Source organism: Podarcis gaigeae, assembly GCF_964106915.1.
Source record: "Podarcis gaigeae genome assembly, chromosome: 12".
In the NCBI taxonomy this organism is placed as follows: domain Eukaryota; kingdom Metazoa; phylum Chordata; class Lepidosauria; order Squamata; family Lacertidae; genus Podarcis; species Podarcis gaigeae.
The window spans coordinates 1,339,086-1,360,359 of record NC_139688.1 but is presented as its reverse complement, the minus strand read 5'-3'; the positions used below and the strand labels follow the sequence as shown (position 1 = coordinate 1,360,359).

Below are 21,274 nucleotides of genomic sequence, written 5' to 3'. Positions count from 1 at the left end.
CACTTCTGCAGTAAAGTGGGTTCCCCTGTCGCTGTCAAGGCGTCGGGGTATGCCATAGCGGGGAATAATATCCTGTAGGAGGGCCCTGGCAACTACGGATGCGGTAGCTCTTCGGCAAGGGAATCCCTCCACCCACGAGGAGAATTGGTCCACTATAATCAAAGCATGCTTAAAGCCTTGGCATTGGGGCAGATCAATAAAGTCAAGTTGCAAATTCTCAAAAGGGACAAAGGCCCATGGTCTGGCTCCCGGTGGCCTCCTGGGTTCACGCTTCGGATTGAAGCGATGGCAGGTAATGCAATTCTTTGATGCTGCTGCTGCGGCGGCAGCAGCTATCCCGGGTGCATACCAAGATCTAATTACATGTTCCATTAATCTCCCTTTTCCCCAATGTGTCCGCTGATGAAGAATCCTCACTACTTTTGGAGTCCAGGCCTTTGGAAGGACGGTTCTTCCATCGGGGAGGACCCAGATGCCTTGTTGTTCGGTGGCACCTATCGAGTCCCACATAGCCTTTTCATCCTCTGGGGCAGATTTGTAAATTTCTGTAAGGTCTAGGTCTGCTGGTTGCAGGAGGGCTTGAAACTCGGATTCATTGTTAGGAATGCGTAGGGCAGCCATTTGTGCGGCTTTGTCGGCTCGTCTGTTTCCTTTAGAAACTGAGTCCCTACCCTTGGTATGGGCTTTGCAGTGGACGACGGCTATAGCGGCAGGTAAATGGATCGCCGTGAGAAGTCGCTCAACTAGGGCGGCGTGCGAGATTTGAGACCCGGCGGCGGTTAGAAAGCCTCTCTGGAGCCAAATTTGACCGGTTGTGTGTACCAGGCCGAAACAGTATTTACTGTCGGTATAAATGGTTACCCGCTTCCCTTCACCTATCTCGCAGGCACGCAGTAGCGCGATTAACTCAGCGGCTTGGGCACTGTACTGGGAGTTGATTGGGTTTGATTCTAGTACTTCGAAGTCGGTGACCACTGCATACCCAGTCTTTCTAACCCCGTCGATTACTTTAGAGCTGCCGTCAGTATACAGTATTAGGTCGGGATTCTCTAGGGGAAGATGATCTAAGTCTTCACGAGGCTTTTCAGCTTGGCGGACTATGGTGGTGCAGTCATGATGTGGGGTGCCATCATCGGGAAGGGGTAGCAGGGTAGCGGGGTTTAGCGAGTTGACACGTTTAATGGTAACATTGGTTGGGGTTAGGAGGAGGGCTTCGTACCGGTTGAGGCGTGAGTTTGAGAAATGGTGGCATCCTTTTAGAGTTAGGAGGGTTGAGACCGAATGGGGAACGTGAAGGGTGATTTCATGGCCCATAACTGTTTCTTGAGCCTTCTCGAGGAGGACTGCAGCGGCTGCAATGGCTCTCAGGCAACTGACAGCCCCTTTAGCAGTGTTGTCAAGTTGCAGACTGTAATATGCTACTGGCCTCTCTTGGTCGCGGAAGGGTTGGGTTAGGACACCGGAGGCTACTCCCATTTGCTCGTGAATAAATAGGTTGAACGGGATTCGGTAGTCGGGTAATCCTAGGGCAGGAGCGGATCTGAGTTCCCGTTTTAGTCGTTCAAAAGAGTTGTAAGCTTCCTCTTCCCAGACCAAAGTGTCTGGGTGGTCCTGACGCGTCATAACAGTTAAGGGCTTCGTTATTTCGCTGTAACCAGCGATCCATGCTCGGCAGAAGCCGGCCATGCCAAGGAAGCCGCGCAGCTGTCGTTTCGTTTTTGGGAGAGGGATTTTAGTGACTGCTTCAATCCTGTCAGTGGCTAGACTTCGGGTCCCTACACCCAGGATGTGTCCCAGATACTTGACCTCTTGTTTACAATATTGGAGTTTCTTTGGGGACACCTTATGTCCCCTCTTTGCCAGTTCTGATAGGAGGTGTTTAGTATCTGTCTTACACGCCTCTTCAGTGGTAGAACACAATAAAATATCATCCACGTAAAGGAGTAAGGTGGAGCTAGCCGGTAAATGGATGTCCTCTAAGTCTTGATGTAATATGGCCGAAAAAATTGCGGGCGACTCTACATAGCCTTGGGGAAGTCTGGTCCAAGTTAGTTGACCGGGCCCCCAGGTAAATGCAAAGAGGAATTGGCTGGTCGGGTCCAGGGGTATACTGAAGAAGGCAGAGCACAGGTCCGCAGCGGAGTACCAAGTAGTTCCCGCTGGAATTGCGTTTAGGAGGGAGTTCGGGTTTCCCACTACTGGGTGCCGTGGTATTACGAATTGGTTCACTAATCTCAAGTCCTGCACAAAACGGTACCGTATAGGTTCCCCTTCTTTAGCGGGTTTCTTGACCGGGAGAACTGGAGTATTACAGGGTGAAGCGCACGAGACTAGGATCCCCTTTTCGAGGAAGTCCTCAATCATGGGTGTTAGGCCTTCTATGGCTTCTTTGGGCAGAGGGTATTGCTTGGTACATGGGAAGGGTAGGTCACTTCGGTACGTGATCTTGACTGGAGTGGCGGAGAGTAAGAGCCCGACTGAGGTTGATTCAGTGCCCCATAGGGAGGGGGGCAAGTCGGTTTCTAGGTCAAGAGGGAGTTCGGGAAACTGTCGATCCGCTTTAGATTCCTGAACGATACCTTGGAACATGGGAATAGAGTCCCCTGGCATATGTAGGTAAATGCCATCGGAGGAGCATTTAATGGTGGCGTTAAGTTTGCAGAGGAGGTCTCTGCCGAGGAGATTGACAGGGCTGCTTGTTAAAAGGAAAGTGTGTTCCGCTAGTAATGGTCCGAGGGTGACCTTAGCCGGTCGCGAGAGCGGACAAGTGCGGGGTATCCCGTCCAGTCCCATTACTTTCTTGGTCACTGTCCCTGGTTCCAGGTGGCTGTTGGTTAGGGTGGAATAAGTAGCCCCTGTGTCCAACAGACATTGATAGGGGTGGCCGTCAATCTCAATAGTGCAGACCGGGTCCTCAGGTGACAGTGCAAGGACGGGGCAGATGGTTTGGGTCTGAGTGGGATCCCCTTCTAATTGTCAATAGGTGTCCTGATCATCGGGAGGTGGTTGGTTTGGAGGATGCAAGGGAGGCGCAGTGGCATTCGCCCAAGGGTGAGCAGACTGGTCTATGGCTGTCATCTGGGTCCGGGGTCCTGACTGGGGTCGGGTTTGAGGCGTCGGGTTCGAGGGCGTTGGTGGAGCATAAGTCGCCGGTTGGTGGTTGGTGTACCCTGGGGTTACGTTGGGTTGCGGGGGGAAAGGAGGGTGGCTGGCTCGAGCAGGGAAGGACTTGGATTCGTGCCCCCCGTAGGTTGACGTATTTAGGTAAGGGCAGAATCTTTTTATGTGACCTTCTTCCTGGCAGTAGTAACACCCTCCAGTCCCCGGTCCCCATTGCCTATAGGGGTTAGGAGGTCCTCCTCCCCGGACCCCCTTTCCTCGGTTGAGGCCTCTACCTCGGTTAGGGCCATAGGTAGTCTCCATGCTCAAGGCCAAGATCTGTTCGACCTCGGATTTACTCTCCTTTTTCTTTCTTTCATCTCGAGAGTTGTAGATGGATTTCGCAATGGACAAGATTTCATTTATACTTTTTCCATCGTATCCAATTTGAAGGTTCAGGGCTTTCCTAATATCTGGGCAGGCCTGATCCTTGAAGAAACCTTTAACGATTACTTCATGTTGTGGATTCTCGGGGTCTATTCCCCCCCAGGTCTTGATGGCAGAGACCAATCTCGTATAATAATCAGAAGGGTGTTCGTTTGGTCCCTGCATTACCGTTTGGACTTTGGTCCAATTAACGGTGCGTTGACCTGCAGCCTTCACGCCGTCCAGAATGGCTTTCTTAAATAATTTTAAGCACCAGATCCCGTTTGTCGTGTTATAATCCCATGTAGGTTCTACTCGGAGACATTGTGCGGTGAGCGCCTGCAATCCTTGGGGCCGTCCCCTCTGGTAATCGGGCGATTCTATAGCTTCCCCGGCTTTAGCCAGGATGTCCGCCTTCTCTGCCTCGTTAAAGAGGGCATTCAGAAGGACATGGACATCTGCCCAGGTAGGATTGTGGGTGGAAAAGATTGCGCTGATCTGGCGGTGACATTTGTCCGGATCGTCCCTCAGGGAGGGCATCTGGTTGGACCAAGTTACGAGGTCCGAAGTATAAAAGGGATGATGCGTATACACCATTCTTGGGGTTCCGTCAGGTGAGAGAGGCGGGATCGGTAAAGCCCTTAGAGGCATTTGGATCGCGGTAGAGCTCACAGTAGAGCTCACTTGGTCAGAAGGCCCTGGGGTTCCTTGGTTATAGTTCAGGGATTCTGCCGTAGACCCACAAGGTTCGGAGGGGAGATCTCTATCTCTGTTTGGGGCAGGATCTTCAATGGTGTTGTGAAGCATTGAGGAAGGGGTTTTAGCTTTGGTCTGCCCGGGGTCTTTGGGTTTAGCCTGTCCAGAGTCCTTAGTTTTAGTAAACCCGAGGTCCTTTTGGTCCTTCTTGGCTTGTAGCCTTGTGACTCTTCTACTGTCTTGAGTCCCTTCCCCCCCCTCTCCATCGCTACTTGAACCGCTGTCAGACGGCGGTGGTCCTTGGTAGTAAAAGTGAACCAGGGCCTGCTGTATATCTTCGTCCTCATAAGGGGGGGGCATCTGCTGTCGCCCGGGATTCATTATAGGTAGCTGATAAGAAGTTGTTCCCTTCGGGGCTTGGAGCACTCTCCTTACGGCCTCGAAGGCAGCCAGGTATTCCAACTGGCGGGGTTTTTCTTCCATTAAGTATTTCTTTAAATAGTTCAAGCGCTCTTCATTGAACGAACCCCCTGACGGCCAGCGCAATTCAGGTTTAGCCGAGGTGGTACTGGCGGGCCAGATCTCAGAGCAGAGGTCCTCTAACTTTTCTTTAGATAATAACTCGTGGCCAGGAATCGACTTCCAATGTGTGATAACAAATTGGAGAGGAGAGTCGGGATCCTTCTGGGATCGGGATGGCTTTCTGGAAGCCTTCCTCCCAGAGTGAGCCCGCTCGTTTTTGGAAGCCTGGGTACCCATAGTATAGTTCACGCGTGTCTAGACAAGAAAGAGGAGAGAGGGATAGGGGTCGGTAAAGTTTGGTGAGCCAATAAAGGGCTTGCAGTATAAGAGTGGTCCCTAGTCGCTTGGCAACTTCCTTAGAGAGTTTAAAGAGCTCTAGCTATCCGGTATTATTTTCTTTTCCTATTTCCTTAACCAGTAATCTGGGGTCCCTTTCCACTCTGCCGGTCCCGCCCAATTCCTCATGGGCTATTCCCCCCCTGGCAACCTCCTACCTATCGATCACTCTCAGGAAAAGGGGCCCTACTGAACGCCCGCGCCATGCGGTGCCAGATCGGGTCGTCCCTGGATAGGATTTCGGATCGAAAATCCCCCTTGCTTTCGGAAGCGGGCTTACGGTACACGGGGTACGTAGTCCGACCGGTGCGGCTGGGATTAGGATAGAAAGCAAGACCACTTCCTGCCCCCTAGAAAGGACGCTCGGGAAGATCGGAAAAAGAGCTCCAACCCCTTGCTTTCAACTGGGATGCCCGTTGCGGAGAGTCGGCTATCTTTCAAGTCGGGTCTCTCCGTCTTACCCTTCGGGCTCCCAGTTGGTGCGGCTGGCTGGAGAGTTTAGAGAAAGGGATAGAGCTCAGAACCCCCTTTTCGGGTCGAGCGGCAGTCCACGGTCTCTCTCGCTAACTGGACCAAGAGAAAGGTGAGAAGAAGCGATAGAGAGGAGGGCAGAGAATTCGGTTGCCAGGAGAATTCCACCCCCTTTCCCACCAGTGCACTGGATTTCTTTCCTATACTCACGAGTCTTCTGTGTTGATCCGATCCCGGGATCGATGAATAAGCCGGCTGGATCCCTTTTGCTCCCCGGCTGAACTCCTGGGGCTTTCGATTACCGCCCGGAAGATGGCCGGGGGTCCCAGTAGGGTCTTCCCAGGCAAAGTGGCCCGGAGCCGGCTGAAGATCTCGGGGCCCCCGGTCAGCAGCTCGGGAGAACCGCTCAAAGCCCCACGTTGGGCGCCAAGCTGTTACGGAAATCTGGGTGCGTATTTACCCTGCCACCCAGCCAATCGGACAGAGTCCGTGGATTCTTGCGGAAGAAAGAAGCTCAGCCGGAGACAGGAGCAAACTGCCGAAGATCCAAGTTTATTGGCCAACAGGTTCAAGACGAGATTGAACCCCGAGAGTGGGGCGACATAAACTTTTAAAAGTTCCCTCCAAGTCCCAGAATACAGTGCACGAAACGTCATGAATTCATTATGGGAGGGTTGGGTTTCACGGATTGCATCATGAATATATTACACACGTCATGAGTGTCTCAGGGAAAAGGTGGGGTTACACTCATTTACATTTGAGACAAGGGAGGGGGAAATATGTAGAGCGAGAAATACACATAGACAATCGTTTATCAAGTACCGGTGGTGGCAGGACAAAGGGTCATAGATATGCATCGTCTGCCACCTGGTATTGCCCGGGGAAAGGGTTATGCGAAGCGATCTGGCAGGATTAAGAAGTTCCTGTGTACGTGCCTGGCCGCTCCGGGGATTATGGAAGTAGGGATCACATCATGGAGTCCAGAAGGGGCTGAGTTGAATGACACCAAGAGCAAAGAAATCGGAGTTGTGGTTGATTTTATGTGAATTTCCAAAGGTTTTCTATGTGATTCGGTCTATTTGGTATTGGTAATCAAAAGCGGAAACAAAATGGATACATTGTAACAGGAATGGATACATTTTGACAGTTTTACGAGTTCTCTAGTTTCGGATCCATTGTTCTCACAGTGGGGGGCCGTCAACAGCTTGTCAGTAGGTTCAATGAGGCGTGCAAAGCTGCCTGAGCTAGCTCCTGCAGGACGAATGCATGGCTGTGATTGGCCAAGACGCAGCCATAGGAATAAGCGGAGATACAGGAGCGCCCGGTCTACTCGTTCTGAGTATGGAGCGCAAATAGCCATAGGAAAAGATAAGAGAATACATTCATATATTCGAGCTTATTTCGCTCGTGGTAGAAAGGGGTTCTGGGGAAGGTGTGGTGCTTGTGCGACGGTGAGGGGAACTGAGGGTGGGTGAACGGGGATACCCTAGAGGTCATCGCCTCGGTTGTTCAAGGGAGAGGGGCAAAGAAGGTACCCCCCCCCTTTCCGATCCGTATCAGACCAGAATAGAAGGGGATCGACTGTGGGAAGGGATCAACAAAGGACTCCTCTGCTCTGTCTGGGGAATGCCATCAGCATCCTTGGGGATGATACGGAAAGGGGGGGGCATGTCTTCTTTACCTTCTTCTTCGCTACAATATATCCATTTATTCCCAATTGTCAATGTCAAAAGGGACTAAAATCTATAATCCCTCAAGCAAGGTGTCAAGACCCTAATCCTGTCAAATCGCTCTGATCAGCCTTTCCTCCAGGCAATGTCAGGTGGCAGACTGGACCATTGTCTTCTCATCCCCAATACTCAGGAAGTGTTTATCTGCGCATATCTCCAGCTCTGCATATTCCCCCCTCCCTCCTCCTTATGTTAATCCGGTGTAACCCAACCTTTCCTTAATGTATTCATGATGTAACTGGGATGTATTTTGCACTGTATTCTGGGACATGGAGGGAGTTTCAAAAGTTCATGTCACCCCTTTCTCGCTGTTCAATCTCGCCTTGAACCTGTTGCACAATAAGCTTGGATCTTCTGCAGCTTGCTCCTGTCTCCGGCTGAGCTCATTTTCCTCCGCAGGGACCCACGGACTTAGTCCGATGAGCTGGGTGGCAGAGCAGCCTCGCACCCAGATTTTGCCGTAACAGGGAGGAAACCAAAAAGGGCAATTTTGTCCTTTACAGGGACTCCAAGTTAACACACCTTTTGCAAGATTCCTTGGGAGGCAATAGCCACACCTTGATGGTTGTCCATGTGAGCCCAGCAGATTCCAACCCTGAAGAGACTATGCTATGCTGATAGGGCCAGAAAATAAAGAACAAGCTGATAGTGGACACTGATCCTCAGGCAGCCGGCTAAAGCTGCAGGTCTTACTACTGCAGACCTCATGGAGGGACCCTTCTAGTGTCTGTGGGTGGTAGGCCCTCAGAAAAGGTGCAATCTCTGATGGAGAAAAATCACTCCCTCATGGAGGAAAATGAGAAACTAAGCAGCAGCCAGGTGCTGGAAAGAATCATTGTGACGGAGCAGCAGAACAAAAAGATCAGCACAAAGCTGGAGAAGCTCCAGGAACGCACGCCGTTGAAACTCGACCCGCAGAAGCTGCTTAAACCAAAATTCAAAACGCCACAAAAACTCTTTAAAACATTTAAAAGCGTTTTCAGCATTTGGCCCAACCCTAGAGTTTGTTCCAGTGAACCTGGGCTCTTCAAGACGCAACGCCGGGCAATGTCCCTCCAGCTTCCCAGGCGTCTAAAGCAGAGCAGGGGGAGTCTGATTCCCACCCCCTAGGCCAGGTGGGCAAAGGCCTTGCAGGGAGCGGCCTTCAAGACTCACAGCTGGGCAATCTTGTTCGCCCTCCTCTGCACACCTTCCAGCTTGTCAACATCCTTCTTCAGTTGTGGTGCCCAGAACCGGACACAGTATTCAAGGCAGAAGAGAGTGGCACTATGACTTCCCTTGATCTGTACTCTAGACTTCTATTGAGGTAGCCTGGAATAGATTTGCTCTTTTTGCTGCTGCATCACATGGTTGACTCATGTTCAGCTTGTGGTCCACCAAGACCCCTAGATGCTTTTCAGATGTGCTGCTCGTAAGCCAGGTGCCCCCCACCCTATATTTGTGCAGCTGCTTCTTCCTGCCTCAAGTGCAGAACCTGACATTTGTCCTATACACTCCATGTGCTTTCCATGCTCCAGGTCATGGATTTCTTCACAGGTGTACCTACGCATCCTTTGCAGAGAACGCTCCTCCTCCTTCCTTCCTGTTTAATCTATTCCCTTTGAACTGTTCCCTATTACCTGTTGACTTGGAGCAAAGGTCCAAATAAAGCATTGTCCCCCCCCCTTCCCGGCCAAATGCTCAGGAACAACGGGGTGGAGAAAGAAAAGCCCTGCAGTCCAGCCATGGGTCTCTCGTCCCTCCAGGTTTCAGTGTGTCTTGTGTGTGGGGCCAGGGAGTTGCAGGTTTCTTCTGGTTCCAATTGCGTATTTTGTCCTTATGTTTTGTGTGTTTATTTCGCATTTTACGCCGTGAACCCCTCTTCATCTTCAGATACAAATGATGACAATGAACCTGCCTGTGAGGTTATATTGTCCCTCTGTTATCAGGAGCTCATATTCGTCTTGCTTTATCCTGCTGCTCTTTCAGGGACCTTCAGGGGCAAACAAATAAAGTCAATTCACAATAGGGACCATTGCGAGGAGCTGTAGGCTTTCCTGGACCTTTTACACATTTTACTCCCATTACTGTTTCCTGCTTCTTTCAGGGCTGTTCCTCCCCCACCTCCCCTCGTTTTCCAGCTCCAGCTATTTTCCTGTCAGAGGGAAAAGGCGAGTCCCCCCCCCCCCCTCCTCAAAAGGAGGGCTTCGGGCGGCAGAGTAGCAGCGAGGCTTCGCGCAGACGCAGTGAGGAGCCTCCCCGCGCCGGCCTAAAGCGGGCTTCCACCACGGAGAGGCTCCAGAGTCCTAGAGCGGCGCTCCCTCCCATCCGCTAAGAGAGCCCCGAGGACTAGAGCGGAGACGTCCTTTATCCGCCCGCTTCCGCCGGAAGTCAAGGTTGGGGAAGTTGTTCGAGACGGCACCGGACGGTTCGGTCACGGGACGGAGCATCGGCGATGGTGGGCGGCTCCCCCCCGCGGGTGGGGGAGGGGAGGGCGACCCCCCCGCTGACCCCCCGCCCCCTGACTCTCTCTCTCTCCCTCCCTCAGGCGGCGACGGCGGCGCTGACTCAGGGGCTGGAGCGGGTCCCCGACCAGACCGGCTACCTGGTCATCTGCGACGGGGCGGTGCTGGCGGTGAGGAGGGGCCTTGGGACGCGGAGGAGGAAGAGACCCCCCTCTAGGCCAGGGCTCCCCTCTCTCCTGGGAGGCAGACCTCTTTATATTGGGGGGGCTGTTTAGGGAAGTTTGTAATGTTTAATCCTGTATTGTGTTTTTAATATTCGAGTGGGAGCCGCCCAGCCAGATGGGCGGGGTATAAATAATAAATTATTATTACTCTTGCTATTGTTATTCTTAGCCTAAACGACCTCGCAGGGCTGTTGTCAGGGGAGAGTTAAATGCGGGTGTCAAGCACATGGGCCGCCTCGGGATCCCCTTGGGGTGGCAGGGATGCCCCGAGTTGCCTACTGACAAAGGACTCCTTCTTTTTCTCCCTGCCCTTCCAGTCTTCGGGCGACCTGGAGAACGACGAGCGGACGGCCGGGGTGATCTCGGAGCTGGTGAACACAGCCTGCGCTTTCCGCCTGCCCCGCTGCCCTGACGTGCCCTTCAGGCGTATCTCTGGTGAGAAGGGGGCAGACCCCCCCCCCAGCCCTCGCAGGCGGGCTTCCTCCGTGGGGCCTCCCTGGATGCAAAGGGGAGCAGGGCTGCATCCCACCCTTTTGGTGGGAAGGGTCGGGGAGCCTCAAGGGAGTCTGGATTCCCCTTGGCCCCTCTTGGTGTCTGCTCTTCTCCCTCCCCTGTGCAGAGTTGAACTCGGAGCTTCCCTGATGTATCCTGTTCTTGCCCCCTTTCACCAAACCCTAAAGGAGAGCCAGGCAGGTGGTGGGGAGAGCTAGGATGGTGGGGAAGGAAGGCTCAGACCCCCCCCCCCGAGCCATGGCACCTGCCTTGCATGCAGAAGGTCCCTTGGGGGCTCCCCGATGGCAACTCCAGGTATGTCTGGGGAGGACCCTAGAATGGATTCGCTGCCAGTCAGTGAAGACAGCACTGGGCTCAATGGACTGAGTGGTCTTCCTTGGGAGAAGCACCTTTCTGTCACTGAGCCTGACCTACCTCAGAGGGATGTGAGGAGGAAATGGGGTGACCGCCCCATCAGTGAAGGAGTGGGGAGCAAATGAGGTGGTTCTGCAGTGTGCTCTGTGTGGGGCTTCCTTGAAACCGCTGTTGGTGCAGGATGCTGCAGCGCAATTGCTGGCAGGAGTGAGGCCTTGTCAGCATATAACACTTGTACTCAGAGACCTGCACTGGCTGCCCATTTGCTACCAGGCCAAGTTTAAGGTGGCACAATTAGAATGTAAAGCCCTTAACAACCTGGGACCGGTTTACCTGTGAGATCACCTAAGCCTGCATGTGCCAGCCTGACCATTTGGGCTGGCTACAGGTGCCACATAATACGTGCACTGCAGTTGTATGAATTTGATCACTTAATGTGGTAGCACCTAAACTGTGGAACTCCCTGCCTATGGATGCTAGGCAGTTGCCTTCAGTTGCACTCTTCTCGATCCTGCTAAAAAACATGCAAAACAAGCCCGCCTTGGCATTCAGAGAGTTGATGCCAGTTTAAATCAGTTTTTAGTCTATATTAACTTTTTGAAAGTTTAAAACTGCTGCTGTTAATCTTCATCAGTGATAATATTATATACTGCTTTGAGGTTTTATTATAACCGGACTGTGTATAAATATATGAAAAAGTACATAAATGCACCCAAGCACCCTGCTGGGGTGGGTGTCTCGTCTCTCCTAATACCCTTACTGGGGTCTCTCTCTCTTTTGTCCCCCCAGTGGTGTTTGGGGAGCACTCCTTCCTTGTGACCATATCTGGTCAGAAGCTGTTTGTGGTGAAGAGGCAGAACAGCGTCCGGGAGCCTGTGATCGTCTGAACTTGACCTGCCTGCTTCTTCTGTAACTGACTTTGGGAGTGGGGGACTCAAGGAGAGTAGGGGTGCAGGAACAAAGCACCTTTTTTGTATGTGTGTGGGGCTCATCTCTGTGTTGATACTGGGTCTCGAGGGCTGGAGGCTCCTTGGATGCGTTGTACATTCTGCTTAAAGGCTTTGTGCCGCTGGGGGTTTGCTCCATATAGCTGTGGGCATGATGGCAGTGTCATGTGAAATAAAGTTCTCTGAAAAGAGACAACTAACCCGGTGGACTAGCTTTTTAGTAGAATTGTGGAATTTTAGGGTTGGAATGGACCCTGGGGGTCATCTAGCCCAGAACCCCTGACAGGTAGCCACCCAACCTCACTCAAAATCTCCAATGAAGGAGAGTTCACCACCTTCTGCGGCCATAGGACCACAGTGTTGGAACAGTGTTGGACCCTGAGTGACATCTAGTCCAGCCCCATGCAGTGCAGGAATCAAGTAAAGAATCGGTGGCAAATGGCCGTCCAGCCTCTGCTTAAAAACCTCCAAGGGAAGGTGTTTCTCGGAGGTTCTCAGTTTCTCGTATGGCAGCAGAAGGGCCTGAGAGCGAAGGCAACCTGGGGGTCGGGAAATGGCACCCCCCCAAAAGGTCTGGATGTATCTGGGTAGCCTGGTTCGTTAGATGATCAGCACAGCACCCATATAATAGCCTTGCTATCCCCTTGGCCTGACTAGCCTCTTTTTAGCAATGGCCCCACATAAGTAAGATTAAATAAAGGTTTTGCTGGCACGGAAATAAGCTCAATACCACACCCAAGGAATGCAGAGAGATAAATCACAAGCAACACAACTCTGTATATGGCATTAAAAAAATAATAATACACAACATTTCAACACCTTCTAATACATAGAATCTTAAATAATATATATCATGCCAAAATAACAACCACATAACAACAATATCTCAAAGCCCAACAGTTCAAATATTCCTGAAAGAAGTCCATGAGAATGACTCTGTAGACTTGTGCTGGTGCAATCCCAATGGAACTCCCAACGATGAGATACCCGGATTTCAATCTCTGTTTTGTGAATCTTCTGGTTGGCCTGTAAAGGAACTATATAATGGCAATTCAGCGCTCCACCAAATAAATCAGCTCCAAACTTAGAATGACACTTTGTTCTCTTTGAAAAGGCTATACACCTTGACATATACAGAGCCAAAGCCATTTAGGGCTTTAAAGATCAGCACCAACACTTTGACTTGTGCTTGGAAACTTACTGGGAGCCAGTGTAGGTCTTTCAGGACCGGTGTTATATGGTCCCGGTGGCCGCTCCCAGCCACCAGTCTGGCAGCCACATTCTGGATTAGTTGTAGTTTCTGAGTCACCTTAAAAGGTAGCCTGATTCAGAGCTCATTGCAGTAATGTTTATGGTCCCAATATGGACTCTCCATAAATGTTTTCCAATTATTTTGGACACCTGAATGATTGTAATTATGATGAGTTAATAATAGCAGGGGACTTTTAATTAAATATTATCCTATCCTAACCTAGATAGAAATACACCAACAAAGAAAAAGAATTAGTGAGGTTGGACAATAGGGAAACATGAATTGAGTTTAATAGATCCTTGGCACTTGATTTATCCTACTGTGGTAATAATTTACCTCTATGCCACTGGCCCTTGCCCAGGTGAGGAAACAAACCTTTAAATAACGACGAAACCAAGAGAGCAAACAAAAATCTCCTGTTGGGACTTGGTTTATTAAAACCATTGGACAATAGGGCAGTTTTGCCAGCTAGAAAAGGAACATGTGAACAAAGGTTTTATAGGGTTTTATACAAAGAGCTGCTATACATCACAAAACAACACTGCATACATCAAAAGAGGTCACAGGTAAAGGAGTGTAAAAGTTCTGGCTGGACTCTGTTTTCAGCTCCCCTCATTTATCTTGGGGAACCCCAACCCTTAGGTTTCAGCTTTTGCACTTGGCCTCCAGTTGCCTTCATCAAGGAGCAAATCGTCCTTCCATGTCCCTGGAACACTTCAAGGAGCCGCTTGCTTAGCACTCCAGTACTAATGCAAAACCTCCCTCCTTGGCTGGGCATTTGTGCCTTTCTAGTAATGCAAATACACCTCCCACAATCCAGGGTCAGATCGGAATGGAATGCAGTGTAGATGTGTGGCATGAGAGATTTGAAAAATGTAGGAATGTAAGAATCAAATCACTCATAGATACACTGAGACATAATCCCATAAACACATGAAACAACTAAAGCAAAATCTATATAATATGAAAAATTATTTAACTCTGCTAACAGAGAATATTCATTTTTCTCACATGTGCACAAGAATTTCTTTAGGTTTGATTGTGATGGACTGTGAGATTGGCCCTCTCACTGAACTTCTTTCCACATTCTCAGCTCTGTTGTGGCTTCTCCCATGAATGAACTGTTAAACTGGAAGTGAGATGGGGGCTCAGACTGAAGCATTCTCTACATTCCAACTAGTGATATGGTTTCTGCCCTGTACTATTTTTTTGATGGAAAATGAGACTCATCTTGGAATTGAAGCTGTTTCCATGTTCTAAGGATTTAAAATGGTTCCTCCCTACTATGAGTCCTTTCGTGTGAAGTGAGACTTCTCTTACGACTGAAGCTGTCTCCGCATTCCAAGCACTGATATAGTTTCTCCCCTGTATGAATTCTTTGATGCGAAGTGAGATTGGCCCTGTCACTAAAGCGCCTTCCACATTCCAAGCAAGGATATGGTTTATCCCCTGTATGGATTCTTTGATGGGAAAGGAGATGGTGGCTGTGACTGAAGGTTTTTCCACATTCCAAGCACTCATACGGTTTCTCCCCTGTATGGATCCTCTCATGCGAAGCTAGATTGTTGCTCTGACTGAAGCTCTTTCCGCACTGCAAGCACTGATATGGCTTCTCCCCCGTATGAATTCTTTGATGCGAAGTGAGATTTGCCCTGTCACTAAAGCTCTTTCCACATTTGGAACAGGGATACGGTTTCTCCCCTGTATGAATTCTTTGATGGGAAGTGAGATGGGCACTTTGATGGAAGCCCTTTCCACATTCCAAGCAATAAAATAGTTCCTCCTTTGTATGAATTTTTTGAGGGGCTGTGCGATTGGACATCAATGTGAAGTTTCGTCCCCATCCTAAGCACTGATGTGGTTTCCCTTCTGTATGAATTCTCTGATGGGAAGTGAGATGGGCACTCTGACTGAAGCTCTTTCCACATTCCAAACACTTATAGGGTTTCCCCTCCATATGAATTATTTGATGGGAAGTGAGATGAGCCCTTTTACTGAAGGTCTTCCCACATTCTGAGCACTGATATGGTTTCTCCCCTGTATGAATTCTTTGATGGGATGTGAGATGGGCACTCTGAGTGAAGCTCTTTCCACATTCGGTGCACTGATACGGTTTCTCCCTGATATGAATTTTTTGATGGGCTGTGAGATTTGACTTCACACTAAAGCTCTTTCCACATTCTGAGCACTGATGTGGTTTCTCCCCTGTATGAATTCTTTCGTGGGAAGTGAGATGGGCACTCTGAGTGAAGCTCTTTCCACATTCCATGCACAGATATGGTTTCTCCCCTCTATGAATTCTTTGATGGGAAGTCAGACTATCCCTCCGACTAAAGTTCTTTCTACATTCCAAGCACTGATAGGGTTTCCCCCCAAAGGGATTTATTTGATGGGAAATGGAAATAAAGTGCTGACTGAAGCTGTCAACATGCTCCAAATGTTTATATGGCTTCTGCACTGTGTGGATTTTATCATGGTCCCTCTTGTTCTTAATTTCCATTTCACCACTACCTGCAACAAAAATAGACACAGATTAGAGCCTTAGGTCTTGGTCTTTCCAGTTCTTAATTTCCAATTCATCACCACTTGGAACGGATAGAGAAATGGATTACAGCCAGATTACAGGAAAAAAATAGAGCTCAAATTATTGAACAATGCTAATTAACACTTGTGATACAGGAAGAACTGAAGGGAATTAGGAAGTCTCACTACAGGGATCACCACATTTGTTGAAAGGCATCAGCTAACATATTTATGGGAACCTGAGGTTTGAAAAGCTTGGCTCTTTTCCAGAGTGGACTTTGCTTGGCCCAGTCATGGATTCAAAACCAATTTCCAATGTCAGTCATCTCTTTAGTCAACTGAAATTGGACAGAAGCAAAATAATAATAATAATAATAATAATCCTGACAGAAACTACCACCACTTTCCTAACCAGCCCAGCCCAGTCATTTTAATCTTACTATCTTCTATAATGTTTAAAAAAGCAAAACTGGAGGGGGGGGGGAGTTTCCAAATCGCCACTGCTGGGGGTTGCGCTCTTGAGCTCCATCAGAATATTGGAGGCTCATCACATAGAGGTATGAATTGAATTTCAAAACAGATAATATGATCTGACAGGGAGCCTTACCAAGAGAGGCCACGATCCCACGATTCTCCTCCATGACTTCTTTATGCAGAGCTCTCTGGTCAGGATCTAGCAAGGGCCACTCCTCGTCTGTGAAATGGACACTGACATCTTCAAAGCAGATTGAACCCTAAAATAAAAAGAGAAACGTCCTCTTCTTAGACAGCACGGCTGTGTTGTTTTAAGGGGGTTGTTTGGCTGCTTCTTCTAACCACTTAATGGAATTATTTTATTGTGTACTTTAATGATGAGTATTTTAACGATTAGATTAGGGACGTGGATGGCGATGTGGTTTAAACCACTGTGCTGCTTGGACTTGCTGATCGGAAGGTCGCGGTTCGAATCCCCGTGATGGGGTGAGCTCCCATTGCTCGGTCCCTGCTCCTGCCAACCTAGCAGTTTGAAAGCACGTCAAAGTGCAAGTAGATAAATAGGAACCGGTATGGCAGGAAGGTCAACGGCGTTTCCGTGTGCTGCTCTGGTTCGCCAGAAGCAGCTTAGTCATGCTGGCCACATGACCCAGAAGCTGCGGACAAACGCCGGCTCCCTCGGCCAATAAAGCGAAATGAGCGCCGCAACCCCAGAGTCATTCGCGACTGGACTTAACTGTCAGGGGTACCTTTACCTTTACCTATTTTAACAATGGGTACTATTTTTGATGTAAATGGATGGAACTCTGCATAGTGTTCTTCAACTCATGCTGCCTCTGTAAGCGTTCATTTGCCAGATGGAAGGACCTCCCCCTCCTCTCCCTGTGCACTGTTCAGCGAGAAGGGGACCCTGTTGCTGCTCTATTGCCAACCTCAAAGGGGGCATTGGAAGGAAGCCACATCGTGCACCTGCTGGGGCTGTTTAGGTGAACCCTGGTCAATGTTTTGGATACTTTGTCAACTGCTTAGAAGCCTATTTTAGCATTTAACAATCAATATAGAAATTAAACTGCAACTACTGATAAATAGGGACGCAGGTGGCGCTGTTGGTTAAACCACAGAGCCTAGGACTTGCCGATCAGAAGGTCAGCGGTTCAAATCCTCGCGACGGGGTGAACTCCCGTCACTCGGTCCCTGCTCCTGCCAACCTAGCAGTTCGAAAACATGTCAAAGTGCAAGTAGATAAATAGGTACCGCTCTGGTGGGAAGGTAAACGGCGTTTCCGTGCGCTGCTCTGGTTCGCCAGAAGCGGCTTGGTCATGCTGGCCACATGACCCAGAAGCTGTACGCCGGCTCCCTCGGCCAATAAGGCGAGATGAGCGCCACAACCCCAGAGTTGGCCACGACTGGACCTAATGGTCAGGGGTCCCTGTACCTTTACTGATAAATAATGCTAGCAACATTCAAAAGCCTAGTTAAGTGGAGGTGGCTGTTCATTAGTCTCAGGGAGATTTGTTCAGCCCCAGAGGCATCCTGGCTGCCCGACCCCTCAGCCTCTTTCCCCACAATGCTCCTTCCTGCTACCTGATCTGGTTCCATAGCTGCTGCTTCCCTTCTACCACCATTAAAAGATGGATGAGAAGGTCTTTCCAGCACCGTTCTGTCATCTGCAAGAGACAAAGGTCAACAAGAAGCCATGAGTGCATACTTCTGTCAGAGGTGAAGCTATGCAGCTCTAACTGCAATGGTGCATGCATTTGGGCATCTGTACACATTTCATATTTTAGCTATGTAAAAATACAGTACATCTCCCCTTCTTTGGGCTTTTGGCCCCAAGTGTCTCTCCAAAAAGATGGAGAAAAAACACACATTAGTTACAAAATACACACAATGTTATCAAAGAGATGGAAAAACTAATTTCTTCTTACTCAGTGGCCTCTCTTCAGTCATCAGTGGAATCCTCTCTGCCTCAAAGTGATTGGCGCTCATTTCTGCAAATGAATATTTCCCCTGAAATAGCAACAAAGATTAAAACAGGAAATGGGAAGAACGCCTAGAAGTGGAATGGCAGAGGCAAAACCTTTTGGGGCATCAGAGATAATTCCTTGGAAGCTTAAAAAAAATAAAATAGAGATATTTTGGATATTCGCCCTCCTGTTCAGAGCCCCTTGGAAGCAGCCAGAGGAAAGTCTCTCTCACCTGCTTTCTCTCTGCCTGCTTCCTCTCCTCTGCCTGACTCAGGAGGAAACCTTCGGCCAGGGCCACCGCCTGGGAACTGGTCTCCGCTCCACATTCCCTCACCCAGCTCTCCATCTCTGGTGGAAGGACAGCCAGGAACTGCTCCAAGATCACCAGGTCCAGCATCTCAGCTTTCGTGTGCCTTTCTGGCTTCAGCCACTGATGGCAAAGGTGGTAGAGTCGGCTGCAAACCTCACGGGGTTCTTTGGTCTCCTGGTGGCACATCTGCCTGAACTGCTGGTTCTGCAAATCTGAGCGCAGAGTGTCCTCCTCAACCAGGATCTTCTGCACCGAGTTTTCCCATAATCCTCCACTGCTCTCAGTTTCGATGGCATGGCCTCTTCCTGCTTCAGGGCCAGCAGAGTCTTGCTCATCCATCTGGGCTCTCAAGAAGCCTCCAAGAGATCAGAAGGAATCCTTTGGTCTTCTGCCAAGTTCCGTCTGTCCAAATCAGAAGTGATTCCAAATTCTACAAAGCAAAGAAAGAGTTTCCCTGAGCAAGTGCAGATGAGTCTTGCTTGGAACCAGGGTAAAAATTCCACCACAGCCCAGACACTATGCTCCCCCCCTTTTTTTTGGAAAGGAAGAAGGAGTAGAACCCAATTTTTTTTGTATAATCCAAAATCAAAACCACTAGAATGCCTATTTTACCCAAATCCACTTGAAAAAACATGTAAACTTAATAGGTGAAACAGGGGAATATCCATGAATTGCATTTTGTACATACTGGGCTTGGTGGTTAACTGAGTAAGGTACATTTTAATATGTTACGTCACGATGTTGACTTTCAATGGTTCCTCTTCATCCTGGAGAAGAGTGACTAGTGGGGTGCCACAGGGTTCTGTCTTGGGCCCGGTCTTATTCAATATCTTAATCAACGACTTGGATGATGGACTCAAGGGCATCCTGATCAAATTTGCAGATGACACCAAACTGGGAGGGATGGCTAACACCCCAGAGGACAGGATCACACTTCAAAACGACCTTGACAGATTAGAGAATTGGGCCAAAACAAACAAGATGAATTTTAACAGGGAGAAATGTAAAGTATTGCACTTGGGCAAAAAAAAATGAGAGGCACAAATACAAGATGGGTGACACCTGGCTTGAGAGCAGTACATGTGAAAAGGATCTAGGAGTCTTGGTTGACCACAAACTTGACATGAGCCAACAGTGTGACGCGGCAGCTAAAAAAGCCAATGCAATTCTGGGCTGCATCAATAGGAGTATAGCATCTAGATCAAGGGAAGTAATAGTGCCACTATATTCTGCTCTGGTCAGACCTCACCTGGAGTACTGTGTCCAGTTCTGGGCACCACAGTTCAAGAAGGACACTGACAAACTGGAACGTGTCCAGAGGAGAGCAACCAAAATGTTCAAAGGCCTGGAAACGATGCCTTATGAGGAACGGCTAAGGGAGCTGGGCATGTTTAGCCTGGAGAAGAGGAGGTTAAGGGGTGATATGATAGCCATGTTCAAATATATAAAAGGATGTCACATAGAGGAGGGAGAAAGGTTGTTTTCTGCTGCTCCAGAGAAGCGGACACGGAGCAATGGATCCAAACTACAAGAAAGAAGATTCCACCTAAACATTAGGAAGAACTTCCTGACAGTAAGAGCTGTTCGACAGTGGAATTTGCTGCCAAGGAGTGTGGTGGAGTCTCCTTCTTTGGAGGTCTTTAAGCAGAGGCTTGACAACCATATGTCAGGAGTGCTCTGATGGTGTTTCCTGCTTGGCAGGGGGTTGGACTCAATGGCCCTTGTGGTCTCTTCCAACTCTATGATTCTATGATGTTATGAGAAGCTGTATCTAATTTTGAGAGTTTCTAGTAAATAACTTTACAATTTTTATTACACAGCCTATTACGTTTATGTGTTTTTTGTGTGTGTTTTCAGTCAACAAATCAAGTCAGGCCCATGACTGAGTATAATTTGCACACCAGGCCAGAGTGTGGGTCCTAACCCTGGGGTCCTCTAGGGCTGCTCTCTCCCCCTCCCCCAGTTCAGCCCACATTTCTTGCCTGCTTCATTTTCTAGCACTGGGAATCGCCAATGTATTCAAGACAAACTACAGGGTCGGGGCACCCTTTTCTTTGTTCTTAGGGCCATATCCAACCCCCCGAGGGCCAAGTGGGTGATGCCAAAGAATAGCCCTGAAAAGTGAGTAAAGAAGGACTCACCTCCTTTCTGCAAGTTGTTTTAAGCTGTTTTTAATGTGGTTTTCTGCCCTGGGAATCTAGGGTCAAGGGCAGGTAGTTAATGATGACGATGTTACATGACTTAACCCCCCCCCCCACAGCGAGATATGCCTGAGGGTCCTCGGGGGTCCAACATGGTCACTTGAGGCTCAGGGGGCCTCAGTGACTAGGAGTGACCGGTTCCAGTTCTGGCCAGCTGAGCAGCCACAGTGGCACAGAGATGCCAGGCTCAGATGGCATTATTGCAGTGCCCGGTAGGTGGGCATTTCCTTCACAAAAAAGACAGAGAGTTTGCCCTTCGCCTTCTCCCCACTGCAGCCTCACTGGGGGGGGGGTCCCCCATGCATGAGCTGAACAGCCCCCTTCTGCTACACCCCACCTGCAGCCCTGGGACCCCCTTCTCCCCAGTGCACCCTAAGTGGGGAGAGAGGAGACTCACCGGGTCCCAGGAGGCGCCACCCAGGCAGAAGGGGCTGTCAAAATATGCTCCCCCCTTCCCTTGCAGGGAGGCGCTGGGGAGGGAGGGGCTTTTGCACTGGAGGACTTCTCCCCTCTTTCATCTCCTCTCCTCTCTAGGAATCCAGCCCCGTTGCTTTTAACCCATGGCAAGCCGAGCACCCGAGCTCACTCCTCTTTTCTCCTCCCTCTGAAAAGCCAGCGCCCAGGAGGAAAGCAGCGCATTGCGCACACTCAAGAGAACCTCTCTGGGGGGGGGTGCAGAGGGCGGGGCTCCTCCCTGATTCCTCATTTCCTCTTTGCAAGGGTCGCAGGGAACTGAGCTGGACTCCTAGAGAGTAGAGGAAGGAGGGGGTGGGACCAGGACCTCC

The 21,274-nt window shown here is 49.6% G+C and overlaps 4 protein-coding genes across 10 annotated transcripts in view; 1 reads left to right on the top strand and 3 right to left on the bottom strand.

The window, feature by feature from the left end:
* The window catches only part of LOC310827690 (uncharacterized protein), a 119,633-nt gene extending 98,501 nt beyond the window's left edge, over window positions 1-21,132 (bottom strand). For 2 of the 7 annotated variants that reach the window (XM_083704010.1, XM_083704009.1), the window contains exons 1-2: window positions 20,887-21,132; window positions 18,211-18,718 (exon numbers count right to left, since the gene is read on the bottom strand). In XM_083704010.1, coding sequence (XP_083560136.1) covers window positions 18,211-18,627 — 417 coding nt within the window. In that variant the 5' untranslated portion in view covers window positions 18,628-18,718; window positions 20,887-21,132. Of the gene's footprint in view, window positions 1-18,210; window positions 18,719-19,537; window positions 19,563-20,429; window positions 20,486-20,886 lie in introns of those variants that run through there. The other 5 variants (XM_083704007.1, XM_083704029.1, XM_083704026.1 and 2 more) reach the window with 5 other exon arrangements.
* The window catches only part of LOC310827696 (uncharacterized protein), a 751,453-nt gene that overhangs the window by 12,161 nt on the left and 718,018 nt on the right, over window positions 1-21,274 (bottom strand). The window lies entirely within an intron of this gene.
* Window positions 9,715-11,958, top strand: LAMTOR4 (late endosomal/lysosomal adaptor, MAPK and MTOR activator 4; the record flags this gene model as incomplete). Its single annotated transcript, XM_083704404.1, has 3 exons — window positions 9,715-9,894; window positions 10,266-10,383; window positions 11,605-11,958. 3 exons carry the CDS (start codon window positions 9,715-9,717, stop codon window positions 11,700-11,702), a joined length of 396 nt encoding a protein of 131 aa, XP_083560530.1. The 3' UTR covers window positions 11,703-11,958.
* On the bottom strand, window positions 13,429-17,678 carry LOC310827805 (uncharacterized protein). The gene is made up of 3 exons (XM_083704273.1): window positions 17,453-17,678; window positions 16,145-17,089; window positions 13,429-15,525 (listed from the first exon to the last, which is right to left on the bottom strand). Exons 2-3 carry the CDS (start codon window positions 16,176-16,178, stop codon window positions 14,279-14,281), a joined length of 1,281 nt encoding a protein of 426 aa, XP_083560399.1. The 5' UTR covers window positions 16,179-17,089; window positions 17,453-17,678; the 3' UTR covers window positions 13,429-14,278.

Excerpts from the sequence above, each read along its gene's own strand:
- LOC310827805 (XM_083704273.1), bottom strand. The coding sequence starts at position 16,178 with ATGGAGGAGAATCGTGGGATCGTGGCCTCTCTTG. Across the intron at positions 15,526-16,144 it reads TGGGATCGTGGCCTCTCTTG|GTAGTGGTGAAATGGAAATT; the intron begins GTAAGGCTCCCT and ends TTTTTGTTGCAG.